Genomic DNA, 16,390 nt, shown 5'->3' with positions numbered 1-16,390 from the left:
CCGCAGTCTTTTTCCGCACCGTGTGATTTCACCCTTAGAATCACTGTGCGCCTGTCTGTCTCTATACAGTCCGTGCCTGTCCTGTCACAACTGTTTACGGAGCGTATGCGGGGAACGACAGTTAACGGTTCTCGCCCTAAAAATTTTGAACATTAACAAAACAGCGTATACGTGCAGCTCCGTCCTTCCGCACTCCTGTTTGCGAGGGATGCTCAAGCACCGTCGCGACGAGATCAAACAAAATTGTGCGAGCCCGTGATTGAGCGCGATGCTTCGAATGATCGACGCCGCTGAATCGAACACATCGCGGTGATCCAGTTCTGGGACATGTGTTTCGCAGACAGCACGCTCAGTGAAGTGGTCGATATTCGTCGATAACGGCCTTTACTTGTGTGCAGCGTGCTTCAAACCAAGGATGGCCAGCCGAGACCCGTCGGTTTCCTCCAAAATCGCAGATGACCATAGCGTCGAGGTTAGCATTGAGGTCGACTGGATCCGTTTTCGTTCTAGCTGTGCTCAGCTGCGCCCTTATTTATTTCAATACAAAAAGTATGAGAAAACACAGCCAGAAGAACGAACTGATCTATTATTATTGTGTAAAGCATAACGACAGCCACGAAACTTTATTAATGTCTTTTCTTAATCCCGAAATTTACAATGATATTTTTGGTGTAAAACTGGACCTCTTACTTCAAACATATTTTATTATTCTGAATCAGTATCTTTATAATGAAATTTCCTAACGTGAGATGCTAATAATTTGTTCATTATTTATATCTAAATCAAAAATGTGAAGATTCTAAAATATATATTAATGATGAAATTAATGACAATAAAATTATATAATTAAAATTAATACTTATAAAATTATAATAATTATATATATATATATAAGGAAAAGTACATTATTATATGTATATTAGACTGATTAATTATGTAAGAATTGCAATATTATAATTGCATACTGTAGCATAAAATTTAAAAGTGATGAAATATAATCTCTTACTTTCTTATTATAGACATTGGCAGAAGTTTTCCGATGTTTCATTTGTATGGAAAAGCTGAGAGATGCGCATCTCTGTCCTCACTGTAGTAAATTGTGTTGTTACACCTGTATTAGAAGGTGGCTCACTGAACAGCGTTCTCAATGTCCTCACTGTCGAGCTTCCCTCCACTTACACGAACTAGTAAATTGTCGTTGGGTCGAGGAAGTAACCCAGCAACTTGATACATTGCAAGCTGTTTGTATATCTAATTTTCGACTTGACGATTCTAACAGAGACAGGTGTGAAATAATATTTTGGAATTTTAGAGACATTGATTTTTTTTTGTAAACTTAAAATTATATTTTTTAATAATTTGATTTTTTATTTTATTATTTATTCAATGCATGTATTTTTTTTACTATATGTAACTTGTATTTGTAATATTTGAACTTTTATTTATTATTATCACAGATGTACAGCACATCAGGAAAAATTATCTGTGTATTGTTGGACTTGCCGTAAATGTATTTGTCATCAATGTGCCCTTTGGGGAGGTACTCACTCAGGACATACATTTAAACCTTTGGAAGATGTTTATGAGCAACATGTTTCTCAGATAAAAGCAGAAGTAGGTCAATTAAATAGAAGACTCATGGAATTAATCAGTCTTGTTCAAGAAGTGGTATGTTATGTTTATAAATTTTAAGTTTAGAAAAATGGAAGAAAATTGAAAATATGTAGGCATATGAATTTATTCTCTCTGCTACATTTTGTAATTTTATCATATTTTATTAGGAGAGAAATGTTGAATCGGTGAGAGCTGCAAAAGATGAAAGAGTCAGAGAGATCAGAAACGCAATAGAATTAATGATAGCTCGTTTGGATTCTCAATTGAAAGCTAAACTGCTGACTCTGATGGGTCAGAAGAATTCGTTGACTTTGGAAACTGAACAGCTAGAGACTCTATTACAAGAGGTGGAATATCAATTGCACACATGTACACGCTCCGAATTGATCGTTAAAAGCGCAGATATTTCTCGTAAGATACATCAGGTTCGCAAAAAACCAATGACGAGTTTTGTCACTGCACCAGTACCTGCTGACTTTCATAGGTGAGACTTCTAAAGTAAAGATTAATGTAATTATTGTACATATATATTTATATATGAAATTTGTTTATATAATTATAATGATTAAGGATTTATCATTATAATTTCGTATTAAATTTCATACGAGTTATTTTATTCTAGTGAAATTGTGCCAGGCTACGACAGCGCAACATTTGCCATGCAAAATTTTACTCAGCTTCAACTGAAAGCTGATCCAGTATATTCTATGCCATTGCATGTGAATGGGCTGTGCTGGCGATTGAAAGTATATCCAGATGGTAATGGAGTTGTACGCGGAAATTATTTGTCAGTATTTTTAGAGCTCAGCGCTGGATTGCCGGAAACTTCAAAGTATGTAAATTCATAAGTAATGATTTGTATATTTCTTGTACCGAAAGTCATAGATCATATATCTAAAAATATACAACAAAAAATGTAGATATCTGTTTTATTATATTCTAAATATTTTTGTAGGTATGAGTACAGAGTTGAAATGATTCATCAAGGCTCTCGTGATACGAGTAAAAATATTGTTCGCGAATTTGCGTCTGATTTCGAGATCGGCGAATGTTGGGGATATAATAGATTCTTTCGATTAGACTTACTCGCGACGGAAGGTTACTTAAATACAGAATTGGATACTCTCATATTGAGGTAAATATTTTTATATATTATGAACATTATTTTTTAATCAATGTTACAAAACTAAATTTATTCGAAATTTTTATGTTTTAAGAAGTTTTGAATATTTATATTTGTGTACATAACAAACTTTTTATATATTGTATCTTTTATATAGATTAAAACTACAGTTATATATAGTATAGTCACTTTTATATAGATTAAAGCTACAGTCATTAGCATTATCATTATGAACATAATGATAATGCTAATATTGAATTATAAGATAATACATTACTTATTTAATGTTAAATTATATGTAATTATCTAATATAAAATTGACAGATTCCAAGTACGACCACCGACATTTTACCAACGCTGTAGAGACCAACAGTGGTACATTAGCCAATTATTAACTGTCCAAAATCAATATATCACTCAAATTAATGAATTGAAAGAGGTAAATAGTTTAAAATAAAATCTAAAAATTTATAATATAAAATAACATATTTAACTTATTTATATATTTCGATTTATATATTACGATTATAAGATAATCTAAAATAATATAATTATAAAATAAATCTATATATGCAAAAATTCATTTTATAAAATGTTAAAACTGAAAAAAGAGTAAGCTATTTCTGATATTTTGTATATTTATACATATAATTAAATACTTATTGATCATATATAATATAGAGAAAATTTTATTAGGATAATATAGAAATATTTTATGTTAAAGAAATACTTTTTTATACACAGAGACTAGCGATAGAAATTTCTCGTAATGCCATGGCGGCTACCAGAGCTACTAGTGGAACGATGTGCGCAACCGTAAATACATCGCCTATATCTATGCAGCAACAGCAGCAACAACAAGATACAGGCGAGCCAATGACCAATTCAAATACTACACGAACAATTGATGCGTATTCTACTACGAATGGAACACCAGTGAGGTATAAATGCTGCAAAATCTACTTAAGCAAATTGCATTAAATTAATTTGAACCTTCATATATTTTAAATAAAAAGCTTTATCATTTTTATAGCTTTCAAAATTCTGAGCGCAAGTAGATATTCTATAATAATAAAATATATATATATATATAATTTTTAATAGATCAATATCAAGTACACTTCCCAATAATAATGGTAACTCGACAATACCAAGCGATCAATTGATGCCAATGTGTGAGCTAAGTGAACTCTCGAGTATGCATACTCTCAGCTCTACGACGACATTGTCATCGAAGACGTCGTTGAAGACGCACCGTGCCAATAGTAATTTGAATGTTATCGAGGCCGAGAATACTTTATCGCCACGTCGCGTCAACGATACGTCACCCGAGGAATGTCAAGCCACGGGAATTCATCTAGTTTCCTCATCGTCGCCTTATTCATCACCCGTACTTGGTCATCAACCGCTGAACTTATTGTCCAATAATAGCGCCAGCGATCCTCTGCTGTCTACATCAGTATTATCGGCGATGACAAGCAATGTGCATCGAGTTAATAGCTCAAGTGTTGCGGAAGGTGAAGTCGCGCAACGTTGTACCAATGATGTGTCGCCAGGAGAGTGTCAGGCTGCCAACGGTGTCCATTCTCCATCGTCATTTTACTTGTCTCCGTTAAATCTCTCGTCTGATAGCAGTATCAGCAGTAGCGACGTGAGTATAGTCTTTTTATTTTTTTTTTTATATTTGTAGTTTTAGGTTTTTAACCAACTTTATCAAGAATAATTTATTGTCATCATATTATTGTAGGAATTAAATGAACATGACATTTTTATGGACGAATGCGAACATAATGAGCCCAACATTACGCTTTTGGATTTAACGAATGACGAAAATGACGTAGATGACGAGACCATGTCAGGTATGCAAATATATATGTATATACGTATTTCAGATATATCGTTATGCAAATAGAAAATAACGTTATACTTAACCCTAGTTATACACACTTTTTTTCAACCCTTGATATACACATCCCTGGGATCCCATCCATTTGTTACCGTAACTTCCGTAAAAATGGATATATTTCAATTAATTTTTTTTTTATCGATAGAGAATTGATTAAGGAACAAGTCCATAATATGTAAAAGTCGATAAGAATTGAGGAGCTTCGAGATATATAGATTAAAAAAAAAAAAAGTTCAGAAACACGAAAAAAATCTTGATTTAGCAAGTTGCACTAGGATTTCTGGAACCTCAGTATGTATAGCTAGGGTTAATACATATTTATATTGTAAAAGAAATGTATTAAATAATCACAATTTTAAGGTCAAAAATTAATTATTAGCTAAAATAAATAATATGTGATTGTATAAGTCATAATTAAAGCTGCAAAAGATGTATATTCGAGATGTTAAGTAGTGTATTGCAAAATTAGGTGCTAGCTCGAACAGAGATTCATCCAGAGACGAGCAAAGACGACGATTGTGCACTGTCGATAGGGATGTTGAAAGCGAAAATTCCATGAATGAAAGACCAGATGAAGAATGTGTGAAAGAAATCCCTACGTCCATCGTTCCCATTAGCTTTTATGCGAGCTCGTAGAATCCTATCTTTATTTTTATCCCATATTTAAATCTGATTTACTTTGCACAGTTTAAATCACTCTGTATTTAACTGTACTTCTCCTAATGCATGTACGTATCCTATATTATTAATCCTGTATTATTAATATTTAAATATTCAAATTATAAAAATTACTCTGTTCTAATCCGTCTGTGTATCCTATGTATAATACAAATGTTGAAATTACTCTGTAATTAGTCAAGCTATCTGTTCTGTACATTTTCATGTACATAAAAAGCACTTGTATTTATGAAAACTTGATTATTCGAAAATAACAGAAACTTCTTATTTGTCAAACAATATTAAATCATAACTGTGTTAACTATTGTTATAAATGCTTTGTTTTTAATAACTATAGAAACTTAATATATATTAAATATATAATTAAAATAATTTTGGTAAAAAGTAACTTAATATTAATATGTATTAAACATACACATTTAAAACAATTTTGATAAGAAAAATATGATAAATAAAAAAGTTAGGATAAAAACGATTAATTAATATAAATCTATTTATAGCAGTGGTAAATCAGAATATTTTTTTAGGGGAGAATGACGTTGAAGTTGCGGAATCTCTTGCATCTTGGGTTCAAAATAAGCAGCGTACAAAGCAACAAAATAATAGGGATACTGTTACAGATACATGCAGGTATATTTACTGCTTTTGTAATATTAAAACAATGAGAAAAAATATATGGATCATTTCATAAATATTATAAAAATAGTTATTTAAATAGAAGTAAATATATTAAATTAATTATAAGTCATAGACTGTGTAACTTTATATAAATTTATATTTTTTATTTTAACAAAATTTTTATCAGTTTAATGGAGAAACAGATTTTGATAAATACACTAGCATAAAAATGAAAAAATCGTTGAATTTTTAAAGAGACAGATTATTACACATATATATATATATATATGAACATTTACTTTTTTATCATATTAAATTTAATTATACTGGTTTAATTGTATGAGAGAAAAAATCTTCAACATTAAATTAAAAAAAGATTTCTAATTAAGACAAAATACGTAAAATTTGGATAAAGTGTTATACATATATTAAATGAGAAAAAAAACAATATGATCATACAAATAACTCGATAAGAATCTTTTGTAATGTAGGTTGAGGGAAATAATGCTGCTGCATCTTTTCGAGATGCAAGACAGAAATTCAACATGGAACTCTTTATGTCTTGGTCAACAAGCGGATAGGAGCTGTGATTCCAGAAGCTCGCTCGCAAGTCTACGACGTCACAGTTCCAGCCCGTTACACTGCAATGCTACGGTGCAATCTACCACGCCCACGGTGTACTCACACAAGCACCCTGAACTTGACACTGCCGCTTGCAATGATTTAAATTTAAATACTGACAACAAGCATCCTAATTGCGCTTTTCATCATTCCCAACCGCAAGCACTTTGTGGCGCTAAGACCAAGTTGAATCGACTGCCCAGCATTTGTCAATCGGAAATAGCTGCAACAATAGCTTCCAGCAGTCAAATACCGATAACCAGATCCGAACCAGCGACGCGTTCCAATTCAATAGACTGTGAAAACGATATCCCGAAGCTGCCAGTAGCTAATAAAATCAATCAGGATATGGAGTCGCCTAGATTGCGTTTAGATCTCATAGTGCCAAATGGTGAGTAATGAGATATTAGAAGAAATAAATAATATTGAATTGATAATGATAGTTTACCTCACAGCAAATGTAAAAAAAAAAGTAAATAATGTAAAAGTATCAGTAAATCTACTATTTTTTAATAGGCTTTAAAAAACTTACATTTGATAACATACAACTTCTGCGACAAATAATTTAATTTAGGGTATAAAAATAGTAAAAAGTTTATTTTATATTGTTATGGACCAACGTTATTCAATTTATGATTTAAAAAAAATAATATTGCGAGAGAGAGAGAGAGAGAGAGAGAGAGAGAGAGAGAGAGAAGCAGCAATAATATATTTATATGTTTGAATAATATTGTTTCAGTACTTCTAGACAGTAATAAAATTATATCAAAACATTTATTATCTCGGCGTCAATCATCTCCGAGTTCATCTACTAGTATGAATTTAATAAATGACAGTAGTAAGATGTTCAAGTTCGACCAATTATTCGAAGCCATTCAATTGTCACCAGACTCACAAAAAGATGCAACTGCTAGCGTCACAAGCAAATCATCAAAATCAAGGTAAGATTTGAATATTATATGAATAGAATAAAAATGAAGTATTTTAAACAAATATAAAGAGACACCTTTGCACTTATTATCTTTGCTTTGCTTTAACAGTTTTAATCAATTTGTGTTTTATATTTGATGTGTAGGAAAAATGTTTTGTCTGATGCAAAGAATAACACTTGCACTGCTGGTGGAAGTTCCGTTGCACTCTCATTGGTGCAAGAGAGTACATTATCATCATCAATATCATCGTCTACAAACACTGCTATAACAGTGGATACTATTCCTAGTCCTAACAGTTACAGCTGGTCACCGGCATTGTATCAGCATGGTAATTATAAAATAAAAATTATATAAAAATTTGTATAAAAATTATATGTAATTGTATATTATGTATATGTTTAAATATATTAAAATTTATCTTTTTCCTTTTAAAATCATTTTCTTTTTAAAACATCAAAAGTTTGATCAAAAGTTTGATATTTTTAAAATTCCACATTGAAAAACATTTGTTTTATCTTTCAGGACAAAAAACTGTTTTAGATACTGTTTTAGCTGTACAAGGTTCTTCGAATAATACTCCTAGTAAGACTATTGATAAGTAAGTAAATTATTTGCTAAACATTATAGCTTTAACAGTCTTTCAAAGACGATGCATATGTTTTATTATATACGTAAATTATAAAATTACATTCTTTTCGTTTTTATCCATTTGCACAGGTCTACAGAGGAAGCCGCCAGTTTGCCGTAATAATTTATAATTAAAATGACTATGCATAGCAGATGTTCTGTGATTTCCATTTTATCAAATATTAATTATAATCGCGAAGTTGAAAAAGAGAAAGGGGGGGAATAATTATTATAAATAGCATTGTGTAAATAATATTTGATTTTGTTCGTTGCTCGAAAATCAACAAGATATCTCTCAGATCTATTACGTATTGTGCAACATAAAATATAACAGGCATAATTGCTCTATTTTCAGCTGCTGCTTACGACTATGTATATGAAATTATTATCTATTTAAAGTTGCATTCCAAGAAGTGCATGAACTAAGATGATTTATTAGAATATATTATTTAATATTATTTATTTCTCACATGTGAGATACACGTCCAGAAAGAACAAATAAAGATTAGTAATGAATTATAGCCAGATGTTCTTATATTCTGTGTCTATTCCCCGTCAATAAATATTTTAACAAAATTTTATTTATTATATCTGAATATGAAAATAAAAATTAAAGATTTTCTTTATGTACAATTAGAATTGGAAAGATTGAAGAGTCAAATTTAACTTGACCTGCATCAAAATCTTTTGTTACATTCGATTCTTTTCTTTTTTTAAAAGAAAGAAGAGAAAGTATAACAGGTAGTACAGACAAGGTTTCTCTCTGGTACAGAGCAAGGTGGTATAAAGCAGTGCAGAGCAGTGCAGAGCAGTACAGATCAAACAGACTACAGAGTGCAGTTCCTGTTCGGATAAACAGAATCAAAATGGTGGCGCGCTGCGAAGGTGTTAATTAGATTAATTGTTGCTAGTTTTGAGCAATTTAAGTTGCTGACATCGCCGAATGATAACGCAGTTTGCGAAAAGATATCTGCGACTAATTAAAGATGACAAAATCGCAAATGAGGTATGTCGTTCTGCATCTTTCATTAACTTGCAACAAGATCCAAAATACTTATTACACCTGTCAATAAAAATATTAACATTGTGTGATCAAGGCTGTCATTAATTCATAATTCGAGAGATAAAACTACACTATTAGAAACTTATTTAAAAATGTTCTATATTCTTTATATTTGATAGAAGAGAGAATTGAAAATCTCAATAAATGAATCTCGAAGGAGGGTTATGTCAACTTTCACCGATTAATTTTACCATTTTTACCATATTTTTGCCATTTGCTACATGTTATCGTATGTTAAAATTTGTTGAGTAAAAGAGTAGTTAACATTTTATCATGCAAGAATTATATTTTTGGTCTTATAAAACTGCAGTTTTAATCACTTTTTCTTATTAATTACTTATTATTTCTTTCTCATGTTAGAAAAAATGGATGATATTCTAAATATAATGCGAAGAATATAACAAAAACTACAGAAATATCTTTTATATATTAATGGAACATTATTGTAATAGTCAATACCTCTCGTCATTCCTAGCTTGAATATATTAGCTATTGATTATTGATACAAATTGTGTTTATTCAGGTGATCATCTTTCGTTGACTACACATCAATCTGCTATCAAGTTGATACAATGGACAATCTGTCAGACTCATATCGGGGAGAGCTGGATTCCGTGACCTCTACAGACTCTCTCCAATTGATCACCGACGAGTTCCATCTGCGACACCTGTCTACACCTGATGTCTCTAACATTGAACTGTCTAAGCGCGTAGCTCTGTTGGAAATAGAGAACGAGCGATTGCGTGTCGACTTGGAAAACGTACGAATTGATTTAAATGCTCGGATCGCCGCAAATCAGGGTCTCAAGGGCAAGGTAACTGAGCTATTTGTGGAGATGCAAACGGTGCTACAGGATAAACAAAAGTTACAAAATGTATTGACTGATACCAATAATCGTCTGTCTGCCGCGGAAACTTCCGCGAAATGGTACCAGTCGCAAATGCATATCCTGATGGCCAGCAAGAAGTGTTTACAGGTGGAGATAGACACGTATCAGAATATACTGAAACAACGACAGCACGCGATAGAGAATATAAATGTTAGTTACAATAAACTGAGTACTGAATACATGGAACTTACGCAGCAATATCAGAGGGAAAAGCAAGAAATGCAAAATACGATGAAGGATTTGCAATCACATATTCGAGCTATCAACACCGTGCAAGATGCATTAGATGGAAACTCGACAGGTAGTCCGACAGATACGTCCATGTTGTTGGAAGCGACCGAAGACGAATTGCGAAACACTAAAGCTGAAATGAAAATTCTGGAGCAACGATTGTTGAGCAACGAGATGGCCAAAATGTCGATGGAGAATACACTGAGCAAGCAGCGTATCCTGATTTCGTCCATGGAAGAGAACATGCAAGAGTCCGAAATGGAGAAGAACGAGACTGCCGACCTGTTACGGAAAACGCAATTTGAGATACAAAAATTGAGATCCGAAAATGAGACGTTACAGACTTCGTTATTAGCATCCAAACGAGAGCAAAGTCAAGTGGAGGATGCAATATCTTATCTGAGACTGCAGCTGACCAAAATGATAGCGCAATATAAATTGTTGAAATCCAAGAATGCGGAATCCGAAGAGAAATTGAATACCATGCAGGATCTCGTGAACGAGAATAAACGCTTGAAGACTTTATCATACAAAGCGAATAGTGCTCTGCTTAAAAAACTCAGAGAAGAGAAGATTAAGATGAAGAATTTGGAGCGCAAATTTTACTACAAGCAGACGAACAATCAACTTGGCGATGTGGTATTATTAATATATATTTCTCTCACTCAATAATTGTATCCTATTATTTATTTCTTATTTATTTCTTGCATAGGTTGTAAAAATATATGAAACGTATATATAAATATAAAAATTTTGCGCTGGCATGGAATGGCTGTATACTAAATTCTCTTCTATTTTTCAGAAAAACAAAACAGAACGTTCTTTGCAAGAATATCTGAAACAAGTTCTGTCGAGAAACAAGGTAATTTTTGATACTATACAAATATCGCGGTAAATAATATTCTATACTTATTTAATTAAAAACAATATTGTTATTAAATTTTTTTTGCATTTCAAAGCACTTTTTGTGTATAACAAACTATTTTTACACTTTATAGGATTTACAAGATCAATTAAAATCGATAACTAGAATAGCTGATGAAAGTATTGATGAAGGATATGGTGACAGCAATAGCATTAATAATTCCTCGAACTCGCTGGACATCCCATCGCCGTCTCTTATAAATTCAGTATTATTGAACAACGCTGTCAACGTTCTTACGCGAAGTAAAGACTTTGGTTCGCCAATGCAAGAAGAGCTAAACGCACTTCGATCGAAGATGGAGACAGTTCAAAATCAATGCAACATATTGAATCAACAAAAAGATCATTCCAGTGTCAATGATATGACTTCTGTTCCAGAAGATTCTATAATTTGAGGCTTATTTCTTGTTCGTAAATATGCGAATAGAATACAGTCCTAGTAATTACACATTCATTTTACACGATATATTTATATATATCGTATTTAATTGAATTTAATTTTAGAATTATATGTGGCAAATAAACTGAATGTAGGTATTACTACGTATTAAACAGATGTTTAGATAATAGTATCAACGGTATTATTCGTTGTAATATGTAAAGGAGGTTGTAAAATGACAATTAATATTTATTTGTTATTTTTGGACATGTATAACTGTTATTTATTATATATATTTATTCCCAAATTGTAATCGACACTCGGTTTATAATATTGAAATTGATTAAAAAATACGATTAGGTAATGGAAGAAATCTATCAACATCATTTTGCAAATAAGTATAAACAGTAATACTTATCACAATCACAAAAACTGTATAGTGCCGCGCGCGCAAGTTGTGTATTATATAATATAATGATTATTCTAATGTATGAAACATGGCTGTAACACAAATGTCAGTATTACAAAATATGGCATGGTATTTGTAATTGTTATTAAAGAAAAATTTTTAAGTTAATTTCGAAAAGAACTTCTGCAAAAATGTACGCGACCTGTACGAATATTTTTTTATTAAAAATATAATATGCAGAATAAATTAGAAATAGGTGTGACAATACGTCGTCTTGCTTATGTACTTATAGTTATAGTGGAACAAATGAAGAGAAGAAAGTCATTAATATTTCTTTGCATTTCGCAACATAGCATTTAAAGTTGCTGATCTTCCAAATACTTGCGAACTTCAAACTTCTACTCGATAGTTTCGATAGTTAAGTTCACTATATCAAAACAAACCATAAAAATGTGAATTACATCAATCCCATTTATATACATATAACAATAGATATACAATTACATATATAATATGTATTATAACAGCGTTGAGATATTACCGTGAAATAATTATCTCGACTTTGTATTGTATTGTTCTCATAATTCGGTGCGAATAAACGCACCGAAAATATGTCGACAAAGATTTAAATATATGCATATATGTTATTCGAAGATTTATATATGTTATTTCTCGATGATTTCATCTCATAAGTTTAAATAATTTTCTATCTTCCATTCTTTTTACCATATAATGCTAAGCCACGTAAAAAGGGCGGCTCAATTCGATGTTAATTAAATGACTGGACATTAATGAAATCCTATATATTAACAATATCACACCTTTCTTAATTATGAATTGCCTGGAATCAATTTTTCTAACAAAAATGATAATATAAAGCTTAAGAAAATGCTTCTATTAATAAAGCAATGAAAAAATTTCACTTCTACGAATTTAAAATGAAAAAAATCTCAATGAGTGTTAATCATATCAAAATACAAAGAGAAGACATTATATGTAAGCAATATAAACAGCTTTACTAATTCACTAGATGATAAAAAAAAGAGTTAAGTAGTGTGTGTGTGTTTAAAGATATACATATTAAGTTAAAGTTTAGAAAAACATTGACATAATAGGTATATAGCGGATATAGCCTATATATAATAGAGCAGCTTAGACTTCATACTAATTCCATGCTGGATAATGATATAGTTATATGTAACAAAACTAAACTAAAGATTTTCAACTAAGAATTTAATTTTATATTATACATATGTTTTTCTTAATTAAAGAGGAATTATGCAATAAACGCATTGCATTGTACAGAAGCTCGTATAATTCGGCAAGCTCTTGAGCTTGAGGCATGTCAAGGATTGCTCGCAAACAGTGATATTTATATCTAAAAAAGTGATGTCATAAAAACTAAATAAAAATCATTGCTTTCTAAAATATCACAGACATACGTAAAACACGTAAGAAAGGAGTAAATAGGTACTCCCTATACATATATATATAAAGTCAATCCCTGTGTGATTTTTCATCTCCTTTTTTCTCTTTTAATAATCCGACATTCTTTGGTATACTTACAAATAGAGAGAAATAGATAGTGGATGTAACTTAATTATTATATCCATCATACACACACAGAGACAATGATATTTTCACATTTAAAACATATCAAGAATCTTTAAAACTAAATCTGTTCGAATGTTTACTTATTTCCGCAGCATTACGCTATCAGTTTAAAAATTAAAAAATACCTGTATTTTAAATGAATAAAGTATAAAATTTCGTAATTAAAAGAAATAAATATCTAATATATATAAATATTAGATATAAATGTCTACAAACTTTTCAGCATTTTGAACAAGGCCTTTAAAATTAAATATCGATTACATGTTTTAGTAATTATGTGCTTTAAGAGACATATCGCGCAGATGACTTCGACATGTTGTCAAGATCATGACCCTGAGTGATCTCCAACAGGTTTTAGGTGGCGATCGTCCTTCGTTAAAAAGTTATTAACAAAACAAGTTTAAGAAATAACAGCTCATTTCTGCTACATGTAATATTAATCCTAGCTATACACACACACACATATTCGGGTCCCTGGGACCCCATCCATGTTTGTTACCGTAACTTCCGTAAAAAAATGGACAAATTTCAATTAATTTTTTTTCCAATTGATGGAAAATTGATTAAAAAGAATAAGTCCATAATGTGTAAAAGTCGACAAAATTAACGGGCTTCGAGATCTAGTATAGGTTCAAAGAAAAAGAAAGTTCAGAAACACGAAAAAAATCTCGATTAAGCAAATTGCACTGGGATTTCTGGGACTCCAGTGTGTACAGCTAAGCTTAAAAACTACTCCCTTAAAACACATAATTACTCGTGCTTTTCGCTTCTATTGTTTAGAAAATAAATCTCGAATGAAATACAACAAAAACTTTTCAATGTTATGAAATTCATGCATTTTTAATATTTAAGAAAAGTCATCGTTTACGATTAATGTGCCACATATTTATACTTAACATACGCAAAGTTGAAATACATTTCAATTGATGCGAAAGAGTATAGTTCTTAAAATAATATAATTTATCTTAGTTTTCTTCGAGTATTCTTTTTATAGTGATATTATTACAATAACTAAAATAATTTATGTATTTTATTTGATCTCAAGATCTACGCTTTAATTTTTTTCAATTTTAATTGTCACAAATTTACTATAAATATGATTTCTTTTTTGCGGAAAATTTAATGGAAAGCTATTTTATTTTTTATGTCAAAAATAAAATAGCTGGCGAATTAAATTTCAAAGCAGATTAAACGTTTAATTTAAATAAAAACGATAAAATTTTACGGGCAAATTTCGAAAAATCTAAATTACTCGAATTTTCATGCGTCCAAAATTTCCTTACTCTTTAGCCTATTACCCTTTTGTAAGTATCACATTCATGTGGAAGAGTTTACGCACAAGGTTGCTAATAATTTCTTTTTTCTCGACATAATATTTAATATATGTATATATATGTATGTGTATATATACACATATATAGAATAAGGGAGTATCTACAATAGACGATGCCTTCGTCTCCTTAAACTTAAAGTTCAGTTTTACGCAAAAAAATGTAAATTAAATTATAATATGTATAGTACAATGAGAATGCGAGGAACTTTGCGAAAGAGGAATATAACTTAAAATAACAGACTTAGTTCTTAGCTGTATTTAATACGAAACATATTCTGCTCTCAAATTTGAGATGCAATGAATATATTTCGCTTCTTTTTTTATCACAATTGCCTATGCTTATCGATCACAAGCATTTCGATAATAAACTCGAATTGCGAGTGACGTAAAAAGACAGATCTAAAAATTCACGTTACTTTAAAGTGTATCAATTTGCAAAACGTCTGCAGGAAATTGTCATACATGCCATATACTTTCTTCATGAGTGAACGATTGTTAAATGGCACAATTCATATACAGCGTGTTTTAAAGGTCGCTCTAATGCAAGTATAATATTTTTTAAAGATATCTTCCGAGATGTACATATAATCAGAAATTTTTCAAAATTATTAATTAACTATCTCTTTTAAGGATCGACAGGAGTGACGAGCCAACTCATTTATATCTCATTTGCGGTGTAGATGTATGTATATATGCACTCTATTAGGAAATAACTTGTAGTTACTACTAGTAACTCAGTTACAGTTAGAGTTACTTTTTTTTAAAATAATTTGAACTTAATTTCGCTCCTCTTTATCAGGTATAACTAGTTCTGTTCTTTTTCCACCCCAAGTTCTGAACTGGTATACATTGGCAATAATGTTAGAGTGTGAGACAGGTATAGTTTGTTTCACTTTATTGCACTAGTTCCGAATAAAAATTATAATAGTTCAGAATTCTTCGAAAAAGAACAAATTGCCAGAATTTTCAGTGCTGGAAATCTATAGTGCATGTAACGTATACTAGAATTTCAGTGTTGGCAGTGAATATCGGAACGCAGCCCACGTAACTTATAACTTACTTAAGTTACATTTCTTTTAGTAATTAATAACTAATATGAGTTACTTTTACAGTTATTGAATACATTTTAAACTTATTTGTCAATATATGTGATTGGTTAAAATTTGAATAGTTGCGCAACTTCTGCTACTGGTACGCGGACAAAAGCTTCGTTTAGATTGAAGACAAATAGTATGTTCGAAAATAAGTTTGATTACTCCTTTTACTGGCAATATGCTTATTTTTTAACGCATTGAAAACTACTGTTTTAATCGTTGATATAAGCAATAGGCAAAGCAGCTAATCACAGTACAGAATGTGAAGTTTATACTGTCTTATATTTTCTACTGATTGGCCATTTCGCTTACTGCTTACATCTTATTGCCTTAC

At 30.9% G+C, this 16,390-nt stretch overlaps 2 protein-coding genes across 2 annotated transcripts; both read left to right on the top strand.

Annotated features, from left to right (window-relative positions):
* Positions 1–93: 93 nt before the first annotated feature.
* On the top strand, positions 94–8,609 carry LOC108731146 (uncharacterized). The gene is made up of 16 exons (XM_018461295.1): positions 94–472; positions 1,020–1,285; positions 1,458–1,668; positions 1,782–2,098; positions 2,237–2,446; positions 2,570–2,749; positions 3,062–3,176; positions 3,482–3,678; positions 3,842–4,388; positions 4,485–4,596; positions 5,849–5,951; positions 6,431–6,951; positions 7,300–7,501; positions 7,636–7,820; positions 8,015–8,090; positions 8,210–8,609. The coding sequence occupies exons 1-16, from the start codon at positions 416–418 to the stop codon at positions 8,238–8,240; spliced, it is 3,330 nt and encodes a 1,109-aa protein (XP_018316797.1). The 5' UTR covers positions 94–415; the 3' UTR covers positions 8,241–8,609.
* Positions 8,610–8,978: 369 nt separating this feature from the next.
* LOC108731148 (filamin-A-interacting protein 1) lies at positions 8,979–11,738 on the top strand. The gene is made up of 4 exons (XM_018461297.1): positions 8,979–9,125; positions 9,706–10,942; positions 11,106–11,165; positions 11,302–11,738. Exons 2-4 carry the CDS (start codon positions 9,755–9,757, stop codon positions 11,620–11,622), a joined length of 1,569 nt encoding a protein of 522 aa, XP_018316799.1. The 5' UTR covers positions 8,979–9,125; positions 9,706–9,754; the 3' UTR covers positions 11,623–11,738.
* Positions 11,739–16,390: the final 4,652 nt, after the last annotated feature.

Source organism: Mycetomoellerius zeteki, unplaced genomic scaffold, assembly GCF_001594055.1.
Source record: "Mycetomoellerius zeteki isolate Tzet28-1 unplaced genomic scaffold, Tzet1.0 scaffold120, whole genome shotgun sequence".
NCBI classification, from domain to species: Eukaryota; Metazoa; Arthropoda; class Insecta; order Hymenoptera; family Formicidae; genus Mycetomoellerius; species Mycetomoellerius zeteki.
Note: the sequence above shows the minus strand (reverse complement) of the source record. Positions and strands in the feature narration are given on the sequence as shown.